The following is a 22,702-nucleotide window of genomic DNA, read 5'->3' on the forward strand; positions in this document are numbered from 1 at the left end:
CAGAGGAAAACAATCATATAATTATATTCTTTTCCTGATTTGCCCTGGACTCTTGCAAGCTTGTTTTCTTAGTCATAACAAAGAAGTTCAGGCTAGTTGATATCTTACATTTCTACCTGTTCTAAAAATGTGTGCATTTGTTAAAATTGAAAGATAAAATTCTTTCTTTAGACAGACTGGGTAAAATAATCATTTTGAAGTTTCTCTATTCAAGAATCCTTTTCTATTGTGTTCATCACTACCTTTTAAAAAGTGTGTAGATTATTTTGCCTGACTAAAAAATTAAAATTCTCTGAGTTAGTTATAAAAATGAAACACACACATATACTAAGAGTATATCTGGCATGTTTGTCTAGTAGTAGCTGAAAGAGCATTTATTTTTTTAAAGGTTTTTAAATGGTGTGTCTCCTGTTTGGTCAATAAAAAAATGAGGAATTCAAACATGAATACACTTGAATTTTATGAACATGAAGTGTTCATTTATTCAAAATTTATTGACTACTTATCTGCCACAAACAAAAGCACCACAAATCTGAAAAATAAAGTAAAAGAAAATTCATATAGTTATGTTTTCTAATGAAAAGGAGTAACAACTATCTAATTTCTTTCAGTTTTGATATTCAAGTTAGTCTTATGCAGTAGCAATAAGTCAAGTATGACCTTCAGAAACCTGATTAAATTTATCCATTATCTATCAATAGTAGACTATACCAGTCAGTACTTTAACACTTTGTACATCAAACCTTTTGATTTTTGAACTAAAAGCAGAGGCAAATGATAACCTGTCCCCTTCTGTTTGGTCTCTAAGAGAGTGTTTTCACAAGTAACAACATTGGAGTCACAGATACTATCTGATGGTGGCTGTTGGGATCAAGAACAGAAGTATAGAGCATAGCTTGGGGAGGGTTGGAGAGGAGCCACAGGGGCAGTGTGAGCGACAGGCTTCAGAGCTGAGCTGAGCTGAATGTTCTGGTCAGGGAAAGGTCAGTGTCTGGACAAGTGCAGGAACAGCAAGACCATGCCAACTCAAATGCCAAGCACCAGGGCCTTTCCAAATGGCAGATTCCGTTTGCTTTTAATTGTCAGCATACCAAAAGACTTTTGTTTCTTGTAAATAAGGATGACAAACAAATTAAGCTCTAGCAGGTGCAAAAAGCTTATTTTGTCCTGAGCTAAAACTGTCTTGGCTAAGATATAACTTGCCAAATGAACTTGCCAAACAAGGAGGTATTTTCTTCTTGCATGTGAAAACACCTGGCTAAGGGTTTTAAGCAAAAAAATCACCAGAAAATGTAGTTTGTGTGTCAACTTATGTTTTATTTTAGAGTAATTATTAAAGCAGTTACTGACTGCTGCATTGTTATGGTGAAAGTCATTTAAAAACTTGATATTTGAGCAGTCTTGCCAAAGTTTAAAGTTCTGTCCAAGCAGATTTAGTGACTGCCATTTTGAACAGCTCCCTAGAGCCTATGGGTCCAGCTGCTTCACTAAGCTATATTATGGTGTTATTCTGTAGCGGGATAATGAAATTCCAGCATAGAGTACTGTGCCTGTAAATCAAAAACTTTGACTAGTTTTTCCCCACCTCTGGGTAATAGGAATGAGGTGTTAATATGCTAATTTGAATCTGAATTCAGCCCCTTTGCTCTTATGATTTTTTATTAATTCTCCCATTTATGCCTGCTCACACATCAATCTGAAAATCCTTTAGTGAAATGGACAAGCAGCTGTGTGGGGTGGGATAACCCATCCTTTACACAGGCAGAGCCACAGATTAGGTGTTCCCCTGGGGGGTTTTCCAATCAGAGCTCTGAAAGTACAGCTTATCTCACACAAACTTGGTTCTCCCTAGAGAGACTTTAAAAGAGGCTTTGTTTTTGCCAATAATTTCTTTTGGCTTTTAGCTTCATTAATAGTGACCAAAAGGAACCAAAATAAGCTATTTGAGGTCTGTATAAGTGCTGATTTTTTGTAAGATGTTTATATTGAACATAGTAGCTTCAGAAATACCTGAAACAACTATTACATATGGAAAGAAAAAAATAACATCTAGATATTCTAAAGTGGGTTGTTTCTCCTTCCTGTTTCTCTCTAGGTTTTATTTAAGAAATTTTAATGAATTAAAAAATTTCAAATATTTGGAAGCAAGCAATGCCTATTATATATATATGTATATATGTATACATATACATATATACATGTATATACATATAAACAGAATCTCATTAGAAAATGAATCTAGCTCTTATTATAACATTTTGGAATTTTACATATTCAAAAATATTATTGAATCCACTACATGACAGAAATCATGCTATGAACCAGTGTTAAAAAAAATAATATGGCATAGCCCCTAAATATGTGATCTGCTGGGTAGTTATACATGTGAGCAATTGCAGTATTGGTACTTAATTGCTAAAATGGAATTAACTACAGGATGCAGTTTTTTTGTGGAATAAATATAGATCAAAGAAAAATTCATAAAGGAAGCATTTGAATCAAGACTGAAAGGGTACGTGGAACAGGAGAAGGAAAGTGATGACGTGAGAATGGGAATTCAGGGTAGAAGACACAAACAAGTAGGGATGCAAAGGTGTCACAAGGGCACATGGTGTCCTTGTGGAGCTCCTAGCATTCTGTTATAACTGGAATGTAAAGTTCAAGGAGAAATTCCTGCTAGATGAGATTGGATTGTAAGCAAATGTCAGATCACTCGAGCAATAAAATATTTTTATATTTGATATTGTACCTACTCTGTGAGAGATACTATACTAAGCAAATACTGGGATACTAATATTTGTTGCAGATGAATGATATAATCAAACTTTCATTACAAAGGTTACTGTGAGACAGATAAATGTAAATCTGTAGATTCAAAACACCAGTAATGAAATTGTTATAATAAAGTGCACAGTAATAGTAGACCTAAGATAAACATCCAAGGTTCTCAAATGGTCTCTTTCCTCTTCATCTTTCTACTGTCTGACTAGGCTAATATCTTCTCATTTTCACATACTTCAGTGTCACTCTTACTGAGAGCCCTTCTCCAAACTTAGATGAGATTAGGTCCTATTTATATACTGATATGTCATTCTGCCTATATTCTTAATAGCAATTATCTTAACTACAATTAATTGCCTTAGTGATTATTTCTTTATCATACATCACCCATTCTTTTGTTAACATCTCAATGATAAGAATGGTATTTTTCTTGCCTAGAAGAGTCTTTAACATGTGGCAGTTACTCTTTCTATATTTTTGTGTAAATAAATGCAATGTAGGGAGTATAATATCAAATTTAAAAATATGTGTAAGAAGAGTATTAAAAAGATAAGACTGAAAAAGCTTGGTGAATGAAAAGAAGTTGAAAATAGAAAAATCTGGGTTGAATCTCATGTTTCTAGTTTGGATAATTATTAAAAATTATGGCTAATGTATGGGATAAGATTATAGCTTAAACTTGAATCCTGTTATAATAATCAAATTGAACCATAGCTCATTAGATTAAATTTTATGTTCTTTGAAAAGATCCTAGTCTCATTTCAGTATTTTAAAAAACTTTTAATGAAGAATATTTCTGTAGAAGATTAATACACAATTTAGGTTGATGATTTTTTGCTTCAGTTTCAGAAGATTATGTATCTGTATTTTTGTCCACATGTTCCTTGCGTCCATTCAATCAAAGCTGAGTTCCTTTGGCATATGACATAATGCTTTAAATTTTTTTTCAAATTCATTAAATTAAAGATTTAGAAAAAAATGAAGAATATTCTTATCTTTGGAGTCAGACCTAGTTTGTGCTTGGATGTGAGGTAAAAATAGAAATATAATAGCAAATCTATAATTATATCGGAATTTAAGCCTCTAAGTACATAAACGACTATGCCAGTTAAAGGAAGATTTCCAAAAGTAGCAGATAAATTTTTTACATCACAAAGTGCCATGCAATTATCTTATCATTTATTCCTTTTACTTAACTGAAAGTATTATCTGTTTCTCTCAGTTACACACAAAGAAAAGGAAAAGGACAGAGAAAAAATAAAAGAGAAACCTGAAAAGAAAGGTATGTTGTAATTCTTTGTGTTATTTTTAACATCAAAAGTTTTCCTTTTTTCTTTGCTTTCCTGATATTCTGATTTTAGATGACCATGGGTTTCTTCTTTTTAAAATTATAGAAAGATTATTTTCTGATAATAGACTCTGAAAGGAGGAATTTTGGAGTGAATGGATAATGCACCAAAGGCTGTCAAACTCTGTTACCACTTTGCTTTCCAAGAATGTCATGTCAGTTTTTCCCCTGGCAGTTTTGAGATTGCCTTAGCTACCTGTGAGGCTCTTTCAAAAAAAAACTTGCTGATTTTATAAATAAGAAAGCAGACATCATTGTTTTAACTCAAATGTTTTGATTACCTATCAGACTGGATTTTTTTAATCTACTAGCTTTGTTTATTTATAGAGAATAAATAGGCAATATAATCTCATTGTTCAACTCATGAAGATATATTATAAAAACCTTCCTCTTACCTTGCCTCCAGTTCCTACTTGTGTGAACTTTATGTGCACCTTGCAGAACCTTGCAAAACTTCAATAGTAATTAATTTTAATATAATTTAGGATATATAATTATAATGATGTAATATATACTATATTTTGGTAACACATTATTAATAATAGTTATTATTTTTTACCTTAATTTTACATGAAATGTAATTACCCAGTGATAATTTCCATGAATTTCAGTACAGCAACCTTGTTTTTCTGTTTTAGAAATAGATGTCCATTTCTCATCTGCTAGTGAGTTATACAGAATTAGGAATATCAGGTTCTCTGTACTCTGACTCAATTAAATAATGTCATATTTCTTATGAAATTTTTCAAACATCACTGCAACTGTTTTTGTTAAAATAATTAAGAATTTTTTACCCTTAAAATTATATCCAAATTCAAAACCAGAATTAAATACTGTTTTGTAAAAGTTCTTTTATTTCCTGTATGCCAATTAAAGAATGCTTGTGTATTATGAGATATTATAGTCCCCCAACTTTGTGTGAATTCTGCTTTGCTTATCTTAGCACAGTGCTTCTTTGCTAACACTGAGCCAATTCTTACCCATCACCCCAGTGATAGTGGAGGTGTCTGTGGGACAGACACCTGAATTCAGATACTTGAATTCTTGGAGAAGGAGGCACCTGCCTCTCAGCAGCTCTGCAACTGTAAGGGTCACATGGTTTTCAGCTGGACATTACACTTTAACCTTTCTATGAGGTTGAATTGCCTCTCTTAGATTCTTGGAAAACTATTCATAGACTGCATCTTAGTTCACTTGCAGATTCTATCATAAAATACCACAAAATGGATAATTTATAAAGAGAAGATGTAAATTTTGGCTCAAGTTTCTGGAGGGTGGGAAGTCCAAGAACATTGTAGCAGCATCTGTTTATAATTCCAGTGAGAGCCTTCTTGCTGCCTTATAACTGACAGAAGGCAAGAGAGAAACAAAGAAACCAAACTTGCTTTTTCTTTATTTGTTTTGGTTTTTTTCACTTATTTATTTTTGTATTATTCATATGTGCATACAATGCTTGGGTCATTTCCCCCCCCTGCCCCCACTCCCTCCCTTACCACCCACCCTACCCCCTCTCTCCCCCCTCAAACCCCTCGATACCTGGCAGAAACTATTTTGCCATTATCTCTAATTTTGTTGAAGAGAGAGTATAAGCAATAATAGGAAGGAACAAGGGTTTTTGCTAGTTGACATAAGGATAGCTATACAGGGAGTTGACTCACATTAATTTCCTATGCACGTGTGTTACCTTCTAGGTTAATTCTTCTTGATCTAACAAACTTGCTTTTATAAAATCTCACTCTGAGTAGAATGAACTTGCTCCTGCAGAAACTAACTCACCCTTGTAAGAATGGCATTAATCTATTGGTGAGGGTGAAATTCTCACGTTTCAGTCCTTGTATAAGTAAAGCTGATATACATTACTATTCTTATGTAGTTGGACAAATGCAAATGTATAGGGGCTGTAATATGGATCCTCCCTTAAATCAATTTCTAATTAGATCTTATCTTTTTTCAGTTATTTTTCCATAATTTACTTAATTCCCATTGTTATTCTCCATTAAATACTATGTAAATATCGAAAAAAATGTGTGGTAATTAGGAAAACTATCAAACCACACAGTTTAATATATTTGAAATACAAGAATGTGCTACACATGCTACTGTACTTCTCAGATCACTTTAACTGTTAAGACACAAGAATTTGTCAGCATATGCAAATAAAAGGCAAGTTAATAATTCATGTTGATTCATTAACTTAATAAATAATGAGAAATTATGATGTTTTAATAATCACATGGAATATGAATTAAGAAAATATTGTTAGTTTATCCTCAACTAAAGATGCTACCATGTAGGGAATATTTGGAGTTTTTTGATGGTCAAATTAATGATGTTGGAGTGGAGCATTTGGTAAGCAGGTACCAGAGAGGTTAAGTAATTTTTCAATGCATCAGCAGTCTCTTACAGTGAGGAATTGTTTGTCGCCAAATGTCAATTGTGCCCCTGTTGAGAAACAGTGTGTGTGTTAATCAAGTCTTCCATCCTGATTTAAGTATTTCTTATCATTAATCCTAAAGGGAATTTTTCTTTCTGATATAAAGATATACTTTTCAAAAATTCTTATAAAATTGCTCCTTCTTGGTTTTTTCTTCCCTGAAAGCTTTGTCTGTATGGAATAATGACTTTTTAAAGTCATTATTTTTTAGAGGGGACTGAGAAGGAGGCAGGAGAGGAAAAGAGAAGGAAAGAGAGTGAATAACAAAATATATTGCATCTGTGTATGGAGATGGCATAACAAAATGTGCTGAAAGCTGTTGAAATATAGGGGGTGGAAGGATAGAGAAAAAAGAGTAATAGAGGGGGCTAATCTGGTAAAATACAATGTATTCATCTGTGAAACATCATGGTGAAACCCCTTTGAACAATCAATATATACTTAAAAAATGAAGGACAGGGATGTAAACTAAGTCTTGCTCAGGGGTAGATTTTAGTGGGAGAGTGAGTGTGATTGGAGAGGGTGAAGGAAGATAAATATGGCAAATGTACTTTTTATACTTTTATGAAAATGGAACAATGAAACCTCTTAAAATTTTTTTAAGAATGAGGGAAGGGAATGAGGGAGAATGAGGAAGGGGGTCAATCTAACCAAGGTACCTTGTAAGCACATATGGAAATGTCATATGAAACCTCTCTGAACAACAAATATATTCTAATAAAAATGTTTTTGAAAAAAGAAAATGGGCCGGTCATCTAGCTTTCAAAATGTTTTTTATGTCTTAAAGCCAAGTTTTACATTAAGTTCTATATAGTCATTACCACACTGGTGACTTGGTGACTATATTCCTGAATTAAATTAAATTTCATAAATCTCCAAAGTATTCCATGATTTTTGCGAGTAAAAAACTGAAGCTAGAGGAAAACTTGGTTCTTAAATCTATTGAGAGAATGTTCCTATGTAAATTTTCTGTTTAAGCAACTCACAAGGAAAAAATTGAGAAGAAAGAAAAACCAGAAACGAAGACAGTGGCAAAAGGTAAATTTTTCCTTTTTTATTTCCATAATTAAATTCATTTTACTTTTAAAGATTATGTTTTGGATGACAGACAAGTGGATGTTTGTAAGTATTCAGTGTTTTGTTTACATAAAATGATTTAAAATTTATTGTGTAAGGGATAATAAAGCCAACTAAATAAAATAATATATCATCTTGGAAAATGAAGAGCTTCATCAGCTATGATTGGCAAAATTTTGGTCCCGATATCCTTCACCCCTTCGTAAAGGTCATTCTCATGGCCGTATTATATGGCAAAAAAATTTTACAGAGGTAGTGAAGTTTGATCTAAAATAGGGAAATTACCATGGCTTATCCATGGTGGACTCAATGCATTATTACAAAGTATTTAAAAGCAGAGAGATTCAGCAGAATGGAAAGAGATCTGAAGTGTGTACTCTTGCCTTTCTTGGCTGCTGTGATAATCACAAGATGCCATATCAAAAACAGGAGAAACAAATGAGTCCTGATTCTATGTTGAAGAAGTATGGCAGCAAGATTTTTCCCTAGAGTTTCCACTAAGAAACATGATTATGTTGACAGTGTGGTGTTAGTCTTGTAAACCCTAAGCAGAGAACCTAGTTGAGCCAAATCGATCAATACTTCTGAATCATGGAAACTAGGAAACAAGAAATGGGTATCATTTTAAGCAGCTAAGTGTGATGATTTGTTACCATAGCAACAGGAAACAACTATATCTAGTCATAGTTTTTGATCAGCATTTCATCTTGCATTTGCTTTGTCTAAATGCATATACCATGATCGTTATTTTAAGTTTTTGAGCACTCAAAGTATCCTGATAGTACATACACCAAATATCACTGTAATATTATACATTTTGGAAGATTTAGTAAATCAGAATTTTGTAGTCTAAATTTATCTAATTGTTTAATAATAGGAAAATATGAATTTTAACTGATAGTTTAATCTTACTCCATAATTTAAATGTCTTCTCCATATTTTAAAATATAATTTTATGATTAGTATGCTTTGAAATCTGGTTCTAGCATGTTCAAAAAACTAATCATGTTGGGAAAGAATGTAGTTTCAAAATTCATGGTGTTTATTCACAAAATCTAGGAAAATTAGGTATTTGCTTAGACAACATAACCAAATACTTTATTGACATTAAAATGCATGAATTATAAAATGATGAATTTAGCCTCAATATTAAATTTATAGCTAAATAAATGCTTATTCCATTTTGTTCTCTTCTGTTACATAAATGTGAGTATACATAGATTATATATAATATAATATATATATAATATATATTATATATATATATATAATAGATTATAGTATACATAAATGTGAGTATACATAGATTATATATAATACACATATACATACATATGAAATATCTACTATCTTAATGATAGTAGATATTTTAGCAATTATCCAAATAAATTAAAATTTTTAACAGGTAGAAAACTGACCACCACTGAGAATAAACAATTTGGTCAGATGTTATATCTACTATGCAATTGGATTAAGACAAAAAACTAGATGACCTAAATAAAAATCAAGTTTTCTTCCCAAAATGTATCAAGTAATGAAGAATCACTTATTCCTTCAACAAAATATGTCTTTAATACTTTAGTGGTTACTTAACTGCTGGTAATACATTACCCAAAACTTTAGGGCTTAAATCTATACACATTTATTATCTCACAGTAACTGTGAGTTAAGGACTGGGTATGGCTTCTTTCAATGCTCTACTTTCACAATCTCTCACAATTCTTCAAGGAAGGAATTAATCAGGGCTACAGTATCATTTGAAAGGTCAACTGGTGAAAGATCATTCCAAGTTCAAATACATGACTGCTGGCAAAATTCAACTCTTAGCAGCTCCCTGCCCCTGTTGACTAGAGGTAATCCTCAGTTTCTTGTGGCATTATTCACACTGATATGATAGCTGACTTCATTAAACCTAGGAAGAGAGAGAATCAGCATAACAGAAATCACAATCTTGGCTGGATAAAGTGGCTCAAGCCTATAATCCTAGTTACTCAGGAGGTGAAGTTTCGAGAGGATTGTGATTTGAAGCCAATTCAGCAAAAAGTTGCAAGACCCCATCTCAAACATGGCTGGGCATGGTGGAGTGTTTGTTATCTCAGACACTCAGGGAAGCACAAATAGGAGAATCATAGTCCAGGCTAGCCCAGGCATAAAGCAAGACCCTATCTCAAAAATAACGAAATGGGAGGAAAAGTAAATAAAACAACAGGCTGGGGACATGGCTCAAGTGATAGAGAGCCTATCTAGCAAGTGTGAGGCGCTGAGTTTGACTCCTAGTGTGGGGGAGGAGAATGAAGGAAGAAATAACAATTTTATGTTGACTCATCACAGAAATCTCATCCAAATACCTCTGCCATATACGACTGATTTGCATGTTCCTAGGCCAATCTATATCCATAGGAAGAATGTTAGACAAAGGTACAAATACCAGAAGATAGATATCACTAAAAGCCACCTGGAGTCTGCATGCTACAAATACTTCCCATTTACATGCATTCATCTGGGGAAGACAGATATAAGTAAGCCATAAATATACCACACACTTGCTCATGATACCCTCATATATGTAGTTTTATTTTATTTTATGTATCCATATGTGCTATATTAAGAATATGAAATACATAGGAGGTGCTGCTTATATAATGTGTGGTGTTTAGGAAAACAGAATAAGATTAAAAGGCATAAACTTGCACATGACATTTAAGTTAGATATAAAGATGAACTCATTTTGAAAGGTGTGATTGGAGTTGAAATAGTGTCTCTTTCTGAAGATCGTTGATTCCCAATTTCTTTGCCATTTCATGCCTGGTACATGTTTCAGCTCCTCCATCCATTGTGAAAACAAGCCTATGTCCTTTGTTCATTAAAACAATGAAGACAGGAAAGAAGAGGCGATATTGATGGAATGAGAGGATGAGTGGATGGAATGAGCCAAATTGGGCCATAACTGGCCTGAAAATAAGTGTTCAGATGATTGTGTGTCTGATGAAGTAGGGGGAGGTTACTCCTGTTTTGATAACTTTCAGAAAGACTTTGTATTGTGTTCACTTGGTCCTTGCATATTAATTTCTGTTCTCATATGTCTTAAGATAGATTTTAGGTGTCATTTTCATACATTAATATTAACATATCATGCAGTTTAGCATGCTTAGGAAATGGTTTCTATGTTCTGGTTTTACTGCTTCTAGTCCTGACTCATTTGGTTATACCATCTTTGGCAAGTGAGTTTTTTACTCTTGTGGTCTCACATGTAAAATAAATACAGTGCTGTAATTCTTGGTACACATTAACTTCTGAGGAAATTCTAGAGAAATTCCAAAGAGTTCAGAATTATGAGGTATGTATATTTAATATTAATAATTTATATACTTATCTTGCAGTATTCAAAGTCCTTTTTGCTCATTATGTTACTTTTCTCCACTGCCTCTTCAGAGGAAGAAGAGGCAGCTATACTAATGATATTTTTATTGCAGGGAAACTCAGGCACAGAAAAGTTAAGCAGTTTGAAGTTTTTAATGAATGAGAGATGAAATTTGTTATTTATGAACTCCAAAAATGTACCCTATGTTAATGTGTTTCCTGGGTAACACTGTCTCCCTGCCTTAGCATAGCCATTTTGGTTCTGACACAGTTGTTAATGTTCTTTCTAAATCTGGACCAAATATGTTGATATCATTAAGTCAATCAAACCATTCTTTTTCCACTTGACAAATGTAATGAATCAAATGTCTTCCTACATAGAACTAGGTGACTTTAATGCATCATGGCTATAGTTTTTGCTTTTCTATTTCTTAATTAAAAACTTTTCTGATGGTCCTGGGATTTGAACTCAGGGCTTCACACTTGGTAGGTGGGCAGTTTACTACTTAAGACATATCCTCAATCCTTTTTGCTTTAGCTGTTTTTGAATAGGGTCTGATATTCTTGGCATGGGATGACCTAAACCACTATCATCTTATTTATATGTCTTTGCATAGCTGGGGCTACAGCTACACATACCTTTATTGGCTGAGATGTGGTGTCCCTGACTTTTTGCAGTTCTGCTTTAGATCCCAGATCCTCCCAATCTCTGCCTCCCTAGTAGCTGGGATTGTAGTCATGAGCCACTGCTCCCAGCCCTACTGAAAGAAACTCTAAGTGTAAATAACATTTAAATCCTTTTTGAGAAAAAGCAGGGAAAATATTTGGCAAAAAATTTAGAAACAACTACCCAGCTTGATCAAAATAACTAGAAATTGACCATTGCTTTATTTTCATATTTTCTTCATTGTATTCACGTCGTTGTTGAGTTCTTATTCTTTTTTTCCTAATGTGACACAAAGTTATCGGTTCCAAATATCTGACAGATGCCTAAGAGAGAGAATTTTTTTTATTATTTTATGCTTAAAATAATGATTATAATGAGTCTGTTGTATGTCTAGTCCTATCTCTAAGAAAATCACCTTGGCCCATTTATAAATTTAATGGCATTATTGACAGATCTGAAATTTACACATCTTTAATTCCTTTGTGCAAAGTTAAGGTTAAATTAGTTGCAACCTGCTAGGAGCAGGTATGTGTCATTTAGGATAACCAAAAGGTTAACATTTTCACATAAAAAAGTATAAATGAAAAAAACAGCTGGCAAAATTTCCAAGATCTAACAACTTTATTCCAAATATTTTTATTTACAGATCCCACTAATATTATATTGTACACATGGCCCAAATGTAGTGAAACGTTTGCTATCTTTGATTAAAATTGCTAATTTAATATACTTTCGTTTTTATCTAAAAGCTCTGTGCTAGACACAATGTTGATGCAATAACATTAAATGAGTAACAGAGTTGCTATCTTCAGGTTGATCACAGTCTAGTAGGGAAGACAGGTGAAAAGTCATCTGTAATGTAAGATGTGTCATAGGAAGTAAAATGCATGCTTCAATAAAGTCCTAGCAAATGGGAGTACAGGAAAGGAATGGTTAATCCCAATGACAGGGCCATGTTTGCCATGTGAATCGATTATGGTGGAGTTTATATATATATAAAACACGGAAAATATAGACTATAGTCTCACAATATCTGGCACATGGAAGACACATGAGATATTAAAAAAGGAAGTAAAGTAGTAGAGGAAGAAAGTTTAGGAAAGATGCTCTAGGAAGAGAGACAGGATGAAGCCAATAGCACAATTTTAAATACTATCCTAAAATTTCTTCAGATAGTTATATTGTGCTGATCTTTTTTTGTTGTTTTGGTCATACTGGAGTTTGAATTCAAGGCACTGAGCTTGCTAGGCATATGCACCCCTGCCAAGCTCCCTAGCCCCTTGTGCTAATTTTTAAAGCTCCATCAACTGTCTAATGTGGATTTGAACTCAGGGCAAGATACCATGATCCAAGCCCTTTTTGTGTGGTTATTTTTGAAATAGGGTTTCACTTTATGCACGGGCCAGCCTGGACCATCTTATTGGTGCTTCCCCATGTAGCTGGAAGAATAGACTTGTGCTGTCACACCCAGGTATTGGTTGAGATGACCTCTCTCCAACTTTTGCCAAGTGGCTTTGAAGCACAATACTCCTGATCTCTGCCTCTGGAGTAGCTAGGATTATAAGTTTTAGCCACCTCCCTCAGCTCAGAAATCTCATTTTTTAAAGTCACATAAATAGATGAGTTGGCTATATGAAAGGGCAGAAACAAGCAAAGTAGATTTAGAAATGGTTTATAGGAAGAAGAAAATCTCTGTAGTATAGTCATAGAAGTCACAGACATTGGAAGTTAATGAAGTGGGTAATGTTTATGTGAGAATCTTATGGTTAAATAACTTTAGATAGTGTGTATAGCATAACCTATGTCCTTGAAAAATCTCAATATACTTTCCCTTTGAGGAATTCCATAATACAGAAACCATTTTAACTGAACATTTCTCAATCTGTTTCATCGTAGGAATAATCTTTGACCTCTAATGCAGTCCCATCTCCTTGGAAAGTGTCTGAGGCACAGTGTATTTGGGGGTGGTGGTCCAGTCAAGTGCAGTATCACCAGGAATCCATTTTGCAAGCAATCTGACATCTGACATGATCATTGCCATTCTTCTTTCTATTGCAACTCCCAGTATAATCTTGGCTTTGTCTGTATCATCTTGAAACTGGATCATAATTTTTCATCAAATCCTTTAACATGAGTTAAAATAAAAGCTACACACTACATTGATAAATGATATGGGAGATCCCAACATTATAGTAGACCTTCTGTGGTATCTGGTAGTTATGTGTGGTCTCACATATTAAAAAATGCAATATTTTGCATGACAAATATGAACTATAATTGCTTAAAAAAAAGAATTGAGTGATCCACAGACCTTGATAATCTGAAAGCCAGTTCCCTCTCCCTAAATACATATAGAATCAAGTTAATAATATGTATGTATAGAATGTATGTGTCCTAATTCACACATATATACATATGTACTTTTATATATTCTTTTTTTTTTTGTCTTTTCTTTTTTGGTGCTCAGATCGAGCCCAGGGCCTCATGCATGCTAGGAAAGCGCTATACCACTGAGCTACATCCTAGCCCACTTTTATATATTCTAATTTATAACCCTTTCCATTTCCTATGACAAATTTAAGACCTCTAAAAAAGATCAGAATCAAGTACATTTTATGCACGTATGGAAGTGTCATAATGAAACTTTTACTTTGTACAATTAATATATAATAATAAAAATGCATCAGAAAGAAACATTAGATTTGTTATCTATGACTAAAGCAGTAGTGAATTTTTCAATTTCTGTAGTCTTTCAGGCTCTTAAAATCAATGGGGACAGTTGTCCTGCAGTAGATTTCATTGTTATATATTTATTAATCAATATCAATTCAGGTGATTTTATATTCAAATACACAATCATTATCTTTAAAAAATACTGTGTTGTAATTTCTGTTTCTTGAATGACTTTTGAAGTTTTTTCAGTTATGAAATAAAATGATCCAATTCTTTTTAAAGGAGACTCTCAGTGGGCTGTTTGGTATGTACACTTTCTTTCACTGAACATGCCTGTACATTCAATCTCTGAATACTACTAATGCTTCCTTGTTGAAGACTAAGTTCCTGACTATCCAAAAACAGTATTTTCAATATTACAAAGGGCCTCATCTTGCAGGCGAGCTCTGACATAGCATTTTAATAGACTGCAAAGACTCTAATAATAGTCACAAACATTTATGTCAGGACATTGTTTTTCTACTGATTTTCTTTCATTCCTCATTTTTCTTCTTAAATTCTGCTTAAGGACCCCAATTTCAAAAGGAGTATTGTATGGTTAAACAAAGAATAATAGCCCAACATTTCTTAACTCTATACAGAAGAGAAGAAACCTAAGACTAAAGAGAAGACTGAAGAAAAGACTAAAAAGGAAGTGAAAAGTGGGAAACAGGAGAGAGGGAAGCAAACAGCTGTAAAAATAAAAGAAGTACAGAAAGCACCACCAAAAGCCAAAGAAAAGGAAGACAAAGAGACTGCAGCTGTGCCAAAGCATGAACAGAAAGGTAAACATTCAGAGGAGGAGGTGGCCAGAGGCTCTAAAAGAATACTGGGTAAGAAGCAGATACAGTGAAATTAAACGTTGGAAAACACCAAAATGAGACATCAAATCAGGGTAAAAAGACATATACAAGTAAACATACCGGAAAGGAAATGCAATAAATTGGGAATTAGCATTTACTTATAGAAATACTAAAACACATTCACATATCCAAAGGTAAATTTTCGGATATTTTTAAAGATGGTTTTGAGTTAATATCTGGAGTTATTTAAATTGTGGGAATAAATGTTGAATTCTTGAGGTACAGGATTTCTATTAAGATGAGAAATAACAAATAATTGTATACATCAAGCTCTTTGGAGAAAAGTAGTTCAAATAAATGACAACAATTCCCAAGGAATTTGTTAAGAAGATGATTTTCAAATCATAGAGAATAAATATCATATAAATTATTTACACATTGTTGATGTTTCTGAAACAGCACAGCAGAATGTAGCTCAAATTATTAGATTCATTTAACTTCATACGGAACAAGTTATAGGAAAAAGAACTCTCAGTGTTCCTTGTTATTTGCACTGACTAAATTCATGACTTCAGAAAGCTCTGCATCTGAAAGGTGCCTCTCTTCCAGGACTATGATACATATCCCAACTGCCTAGAAATAAAGCATTTAAATAGAGGTAGAAGAGGAGCCCGAAATTCTTTATGGAAGGGTGGTACATACATCTGAAGTGGTAGCATTTTAAGAGGGCCACTAGTAGTCTTTGGTCTCACTTTTGTTGAAATTTTTCCCTCACTTAAGTCCATTCCTGACTCCAGGTTGCTGTCCATCCCCCTCACCCACCTGGAATGTGGGGTCTAATCTATATGCATTATTACTGTAAATGATATGTCACACAGTTTTGAAAAATGAGATTTTGTTTTACTCCAGTAACAATTTTATAATTTTATCTGAGGACTAATATCAAGAAATTGATGTTCATGAGACTTTGTCTTTTAAAAATCTTAGCATTTTATATTGAGTTGGCTATTTGGATAGTGAAAATGAAAATAATTTTTCCTCATAAGTCACATGATGTGAAAATTTCAATTCACTATTACATCTTCTCCACTCTATGTATTTTTATGTTTTTCCCCAAGTCACAATATTTATAAACTTTCAGAGATAAGTAATACTTGTAAACTTTGATTTATATAACAAAGACACATATTTAAATATCTATATATTTAAAAAGGAAAGAAGGAAAAAAGAAAGGTAGAGCTTTTTCTTTTTTATTTTAGTGGATCACAAACTTTATGTAATTTTTACTAGTTTCAATATTTTCAGATATGCTTTAATTAGGACTTTGGAGTCTTAGCCAGTGCCCATGGCTCATGCCTGTAATTCTAACTACCTGGAAGGTTCAGATGGGGATGCCTTTATTTTGAGGCCAGCTTTGTGAAATAGTTCATGAACCCCATCTCCAAAATAACAGAGCAAAATGGACTGGAAGTGTGGATCAAGCAGTAGAACTCCTGCTTTGCAAGCACAAAGTTCTGAATTCAAATCTCAGTCCCACCAAAAAAGAGAAACAAAAAATAAGCACAAAAATTTTTTCTTCAGTTTTCAGGAAGATTAAGTTACCTTGAAAAAGTAAAAATATTATTTGTTATCTCTATTTAAATTATATTATGACTATTTGTGGTAGAAAAAGCATCTAGTAAATAAAAATATTTTGAATGGCATATTTTACTATGATAGGAGTCAAGAAAATTAATCTTCTGATTCACTACAGTGTTTATTAAGATCCTAAAATAGTTTGCGTTTTAGATTGGTCTTTAAGAAAGGAAAACAGTTACAGGAAAATAATTAAAACATACCTAGCATACTTTAATTTTTCATCCATAAATAGTATAGTATATAAAAATGTATGTGAATGTATATGATGTATGGGAATGTCAACATTCTTATCTAGTAAGGAGGAGCATTAGCACATTTTGGGTGTTCATTTTTAATATCTTTAGGAGTCTGGGGGCCATATTTTACTGAAAAAGACATATTGTTGGGACATTTTTAAATAAAATTTTTTTCCAGATCACAAATGCTTTATTTTAAACCTACCAGGAATCAGACTTATTAAAGATACATTGCGTTATGATTCTACTTTTAATTTGGTGTTTTCATTTTTATGTGAAGAACTATTATTCAGGATGGACATTTAAATGTTACTTAGAGTTAGGAACAAATGTACAGATATGATTTCTTCAGCTAAACAAATGCATTTGCTAAAGCAAGTTTCCCTGTTGAGAACAGCTACCACCAATTAAATAAATGTACAATTAGGGAAACAATCAAAACTTAACCTATATGATTGGTCAGATGCATAAACATGCTGACTTTTTTCAATACAAAGATTTAAAAGTTTTCTAATAAAACTAATCACATGACAGTTTTATCTAAACGAGATTGAGATATGTGTTTTTATTAACAGAAAATGTTTGAAGTGGCTTTGATTCTGACATTCTTGGATTGATGAGTTCGTAAAATTGAATTAGCTCTCTTATACACACTAGAATATTTGTTTTCTTACAGATTGAAAGAGTTGAGTACATTTTTAAATAGCTCAAGTACATTTTTAAATAGTTCCTTTTAAACAAATAGGACCCATAGGTCTTTTATTCACTTGGAAACAGATTTTTACATGGAACACACACTTATTGGTAAATATTGGATTATATAGTATATGTATAAAGATATTGATGAGGTTACTTTTAATATATACTTTTGTATATATTAATGATGCATTTATACTTAAAGCATTGAAAATAGATGTATATGTATGTACATGCTTAGCATAAACTTGTTCACACATGTACATCACATAATCTAGTTTTCATGGACCAACTTAAATCTACTTAAGGTGGGATGAGAAAGATTGACATCATCAATCATTCCTCTTTAGTTTCTGATGATCTCTGGCAAGTCTGTGGAGTAGAAAAAAACAATCTTCCAGCTGCTATACACTTTGCTCGCTCTTTTTTTCAACCAGTTATTTAAATATTTGTGCCAGGCAGAGAATATACAACTAACGAGAATCTGCCATGGAGCACCAGACCATATATACCTCATCCCCATTAGAGATTAGTTTTTAAAATTCCTTCTTGTTGACATCTTGCACCCAGAATACATTTTTCTCTTAGCTGGTACTCCACAGGGAACACCAACAAGTGAGCAGCAGCTGAATGAACTCCATCCCTGCTTCCTGCAGATCAAGAAAGGGGGGTTGGGGGCAGGCTGGGTTATACCTAGAAGAAGGCTTATGGGGAAAAATATTTTCAAAGTAGTGACCAAATATGAATTTTACTTATGTAAATTATTATCCTAAAGCTGTAAAAGTTAAAATGACTGGACAATTTATATTTTGTTTAGAAAATGTTTTCTGTTCTAATATTTGAGGTAGGTTTAAAGAAACCTTTCTATTAAATGTATCTTCCAAAATCAGGAAGGCTTAGTTTGCTCTGCCCTTAAGTGAAGCAAGCACATTGGAAACTGGACAACAAAAACCTTCTCAGAGTTGTCTAAGGTCAATCGAAAGACAGATGGAGATGGGCATTCTAATTTAAAATCTTTCAATATTTTTACGTAAGATATTTAAAATATATTGCTGTCATTTTTGTGTTGGTACCATTGGAATGCAAGATCACAGTATTATCCACATATAGCTAACACCATTTAAGTATTGAAAATTAAGTACTTTTGTAGATGAAAAAAATTTCTTTGAATTCATCAGAGAGTTCCTTCTTCAAATTATAAGCTCATGGGACTGTTGATGCATTAACTAAGTGAATGAGCATTTGAAACCAGAAATTATTGGCATAATGAGTACAAGCACAGTACTTCGGTAATAATTCATACCTAATTATAAATTTTCATTTCACCATCAATATTCAGTTGAAGGAGAAACTGAAGTTTGATTTTAGTTCAATCAGTTATGTTAGGGCAGAAAATATTCCAGTTTGGGGGGTTGTACAAACCCTTCATGAATAGTGTAAACTTCAGACATGAAAAACAAAAAGTCTCTTTTGCTATCCCAAGAAACTATAGAACTGTTAGTAACCATTGTGGGGAAAAAATTGAAGGGTTTTAGATCAGTGATTTTGCATATATACTCTAATTAGACAAATCTGGAGAATTTGTTAAAAAATGACATTCCTAGCCCAAGTTCCATGATATTATAATTTGGGGGATAATGGATCCCAGAAATCTGTACTTTGACGTAGTCCCTATGTTTTTGAAGCTTAAATTGCCAGCTGAGAAATATTCCTGGATTAGAGGAAGGAAAACCTAACCCTAACCACTAACCCTTAACCCTTAATCCTAGCCCTGGCCCTAGCATTTATGATACTGAAACAAAGGAGAATGATTGAGAAGTTTACACTGGTTCAACTTCAAATTTCCCATTTAAAGGATATGTGCTCTTTCATCTTACTTTATCAACTATGTTACAAAGCATTTTTATATCCAGGAAAGAGGAAATACCATCCACTTTCATCTTCAGTTTCTCTAATACCATGGGGCTCCCAGGTCCTAGGATTAGAAACTATAGCTTTTGGTGCTAGTGCAATAAAGTGCAAAAGGTATATGGACTGATTGGACAAGTAGCATTTCTTTCATGTGCTCTAATTTCAACAATCAAGATACAAGTAAATTTTAGAAACTTTATGAGTTTTGTCTTCCCATATTTAGACATTAATGAAAGTGATTACATTTTTAGGTCTACTGAAATAATAACATTTTTTCAAAGACCTGGCCATTTCATACTTATGTTGATTCAAAATGTTGTTAACACACTATAAAGAATGAGTTTTACAAATATTTTTAAATACATGTTTATATAGTAACAACTTTTTTTACTTTTGTTTGATATATATAATTTGGAACCTTTAATAATGTATCCTGTTGTATTAAATCAATAAATTTTCTTGGTCCCTATTCTGCCTTTGGGTTTGGTGGATTAATAAAATGCACATCTTACATTATAAGATAATGTAAGATTTATTTCATAGTATACATACTTGAAAGAAACTATGGGATATCTTTTAAGAATTGTCAATGGAGATTCAGGTTGGATTGGCCTCAGGAGAATCTAGAGTTATGTATGGATATAAAGTCAATGCAATTTCTTTAATTTTGAGAGAAAAGAAAGAAAACTCCAACTCCTGAAATTATTTTTGGCTGTGTATTCATGAAAACTTCACTGCATTACTATGTTTGTTCCCTTTTCCTGTTTCTATAAGCTATAGACTAGTCAACATCATAAAATGATCTTATACAGATTACTGTCAGGTAAGCACTGATATCAGCTGGTATTCACAATCTGTCCTCTGATTTGCTCTTCTAATTTGGGGGCATTTCCATGCAGGGGACTGTAACAGGTTGTAAAATCTTGCAGGCACTTTGAGAGAACACTCTATAACTTCACTTAGACAACTAGCTAAGGATCTGGGAGTAAATATTTGGTAAATCCTCCAAGTTGGAAATGATTTCCAACTTGTTTTTCACTATGAGTCCAAAAAGGACAAATGAGAATATTTGCTTCAATATGACTCTCATAACAAATTTAATGAGAAGTGTTCTGTTATTTATTTATTTAGTTAGTTAGTTCATTTATTCACATGTGCATACATTGTTTGGGTCATTTCTGTGTTCTGGTTTTTAAAAACAACCATTATAATGTTACCCTGAACTAGTCTGTTTTGATATATGTTTACTTTTATTTGAAATAAATGGAACACTATGTTTATTATGAGTTTTCCTCCTATATTTTCATGAGTGTAAATTATTTCTTTATAGAAAATATGTAATAACTAAAATAGAATTGTGTTATTTTGTTTTATTAAACCATTTCTCCGTATAAAAAAGTATCAATGACATTTTCTCATTGCTCTTTTTCTTTCTGTTCTGTCAGATCAGTATGCATTCTGTCGATATATGATTGACATGTTTGTCCATGGGGATTTAAAACCAGGTATTCCAAACAATTCTTGTGACTGTCTGTTTTTAATAGCTTTTATTTCTGAGACTGTAGGCTTTATGTACTAAACTTTTTTCATTTAAAAAATTGTATAATGCATGTGTAGATCTAGATTAAAGCCAATAAAAAGCAGAAATAATAACTGGCATTAAAGCCTTCAATTTTACTTTCAGACACTGCATGGCCTGTTGCAAATGAAACCAACTGAAAGCTAAAAATATGCTAATATCTTTAATAACATCTTGGTATGAAGGAATGAATTATTTTATTCCTGGTAAACTTAGAAGAAAGGATTTATGACAATGAAATCTCATTCTTTTCTTACTAGTGAACAAAATTCATATTATAATTTGTCACATTTCAAATATTTTGTCTTTTCTTTCCAAGACTTTCTCTCATTTACATATGATCTTTGGCCACTCCAGAGAACTATTGACAGATAGTTAACCTTGGAGTTAATAACACAATGAAGAAGGATTTTCAGTTTAAAGTAGTATAACTATAATCTCTTTACAATTTTTAATTGTTGTTCAGAGTGTATGTACTTACTAACTTCTTTAGCTTAAAATATATAACTTGATTTCTGCATTATGCCTTTTGCACAGTTAAAAACTGACAATTTATATTCATGTTTGGAGAAACCCTTCTAAGAAGATGGTACCATTAAGGAAAGACTCATTTACATTAGAATACTTGAAGCTGACTGTTTCAAGAAAAATATTTTTTCCTTGACTCTTTTTTGTGAAATCTTTCTAAAATGTATAATTACAATTTTTGAGTGTATTGGCAAATAGGCACATTGTATCTGAATAAATATAGAATACATATATATCTTGGGAATTCAGAAGATCATGAAAATCTGAGATCTCTGGAAAACTCAGTTAATTCCAGTAATTTATTCTGTCAGATAGTTTACTCGTCATTCTCTTCCTTTTCCTCTTTCTTTTCTATATTTTTAATGGGTTAGAAACTGAAATGAATTAAGTAAACCTAAAAATTATGATATCTTACCTGCTGAAACTAATTGCCATCAACCTTTGTGTATAGAAACAGACCAAAAACAGATGGAAGCATTGAGGGAGGTAGTGAGGTATAAGTAGTGGAAAGAGAAGACTCTGGACACAAATAAACCAATATAATTCTTGATGCCATCCCTTTCCAGCATTGACTTTGAGCAAATCACTACACTCTACCTTCCTTTCACTGTTCTTACATTTAAATGTACTGTTGACAAAATGTCTAGTGAATACACAGCAAAATGTTATCATAAATTTTTCATTCGTTCATTCGTTTCGCTACAGTCAGTCTGAGTGAGTACTCCACAGGAAGGAAACGTCTCAACATTGTCAAGTCCTGCTCTCTCTATATACACCATAAATTCAAGTTTAGATAAGAGATTTGCGCCCATTTTGTTCAGCTGTGGTGGCTAGAGAAACTCATATTCTAGCTGCATGTGGTAGCACACATTTCTAATCCCAGCACTTGGGAGGCTGAAGCAGAAGGATTGAGAGTTTGAGGTCAGCTTGGA

The 22,702-nt window shown here is 32.9% G+C and overlaps 1 protein-coding gene across 33 annotated transcripts in view; it reads left to right on the forward strand.

Moving 5' to 3' along the window:
• Positions 1–22,702, forward strand: part of Trdn (triadin) — a 374,084-nt gene that overhangs the window by 101,773 nt on the left and 249,609 nt on the right. For all 33 annotated transcript variants that reach the window (XR_012448649.1, XR_012448653.1, XR_012448655.1 and 30 more), the window contains 4 exons: positions 4,004–4,063; positions 7,542–7,601; positions 14,982–15,164; positions 21,109–21,168. Coding sequence is in view for 30 of the 33 variants with exons in the window: in XM_074075307.1 (XP_073931408.1) it covers positions 4,004–4,063; positions 7,542–7,601; positions 14,982–15,164; positions 21,109–21,168 (363 nt within the window). In the remaining 3 variants the exon portion in view is untranslated. The remainder of the gene's footprint in view (positions 1–4,003; positions 4,064–7,541; positions 7,602–14,981; positions 15,165–21,108; positions 21,169–22,702) is intronic.

Source organism: Castor canadensis, chromosome 1 (assembly GCF_047511655.1).
Source record: "Castor canadensis chromosome 1, mCasCan1.hap1v2, whole genome shotgun sequence".
NCBI lineage: Eukaryota > Metazoa > Chordata > Mammalia > Rodentia > Castoridae > Castor > Castor canadensis.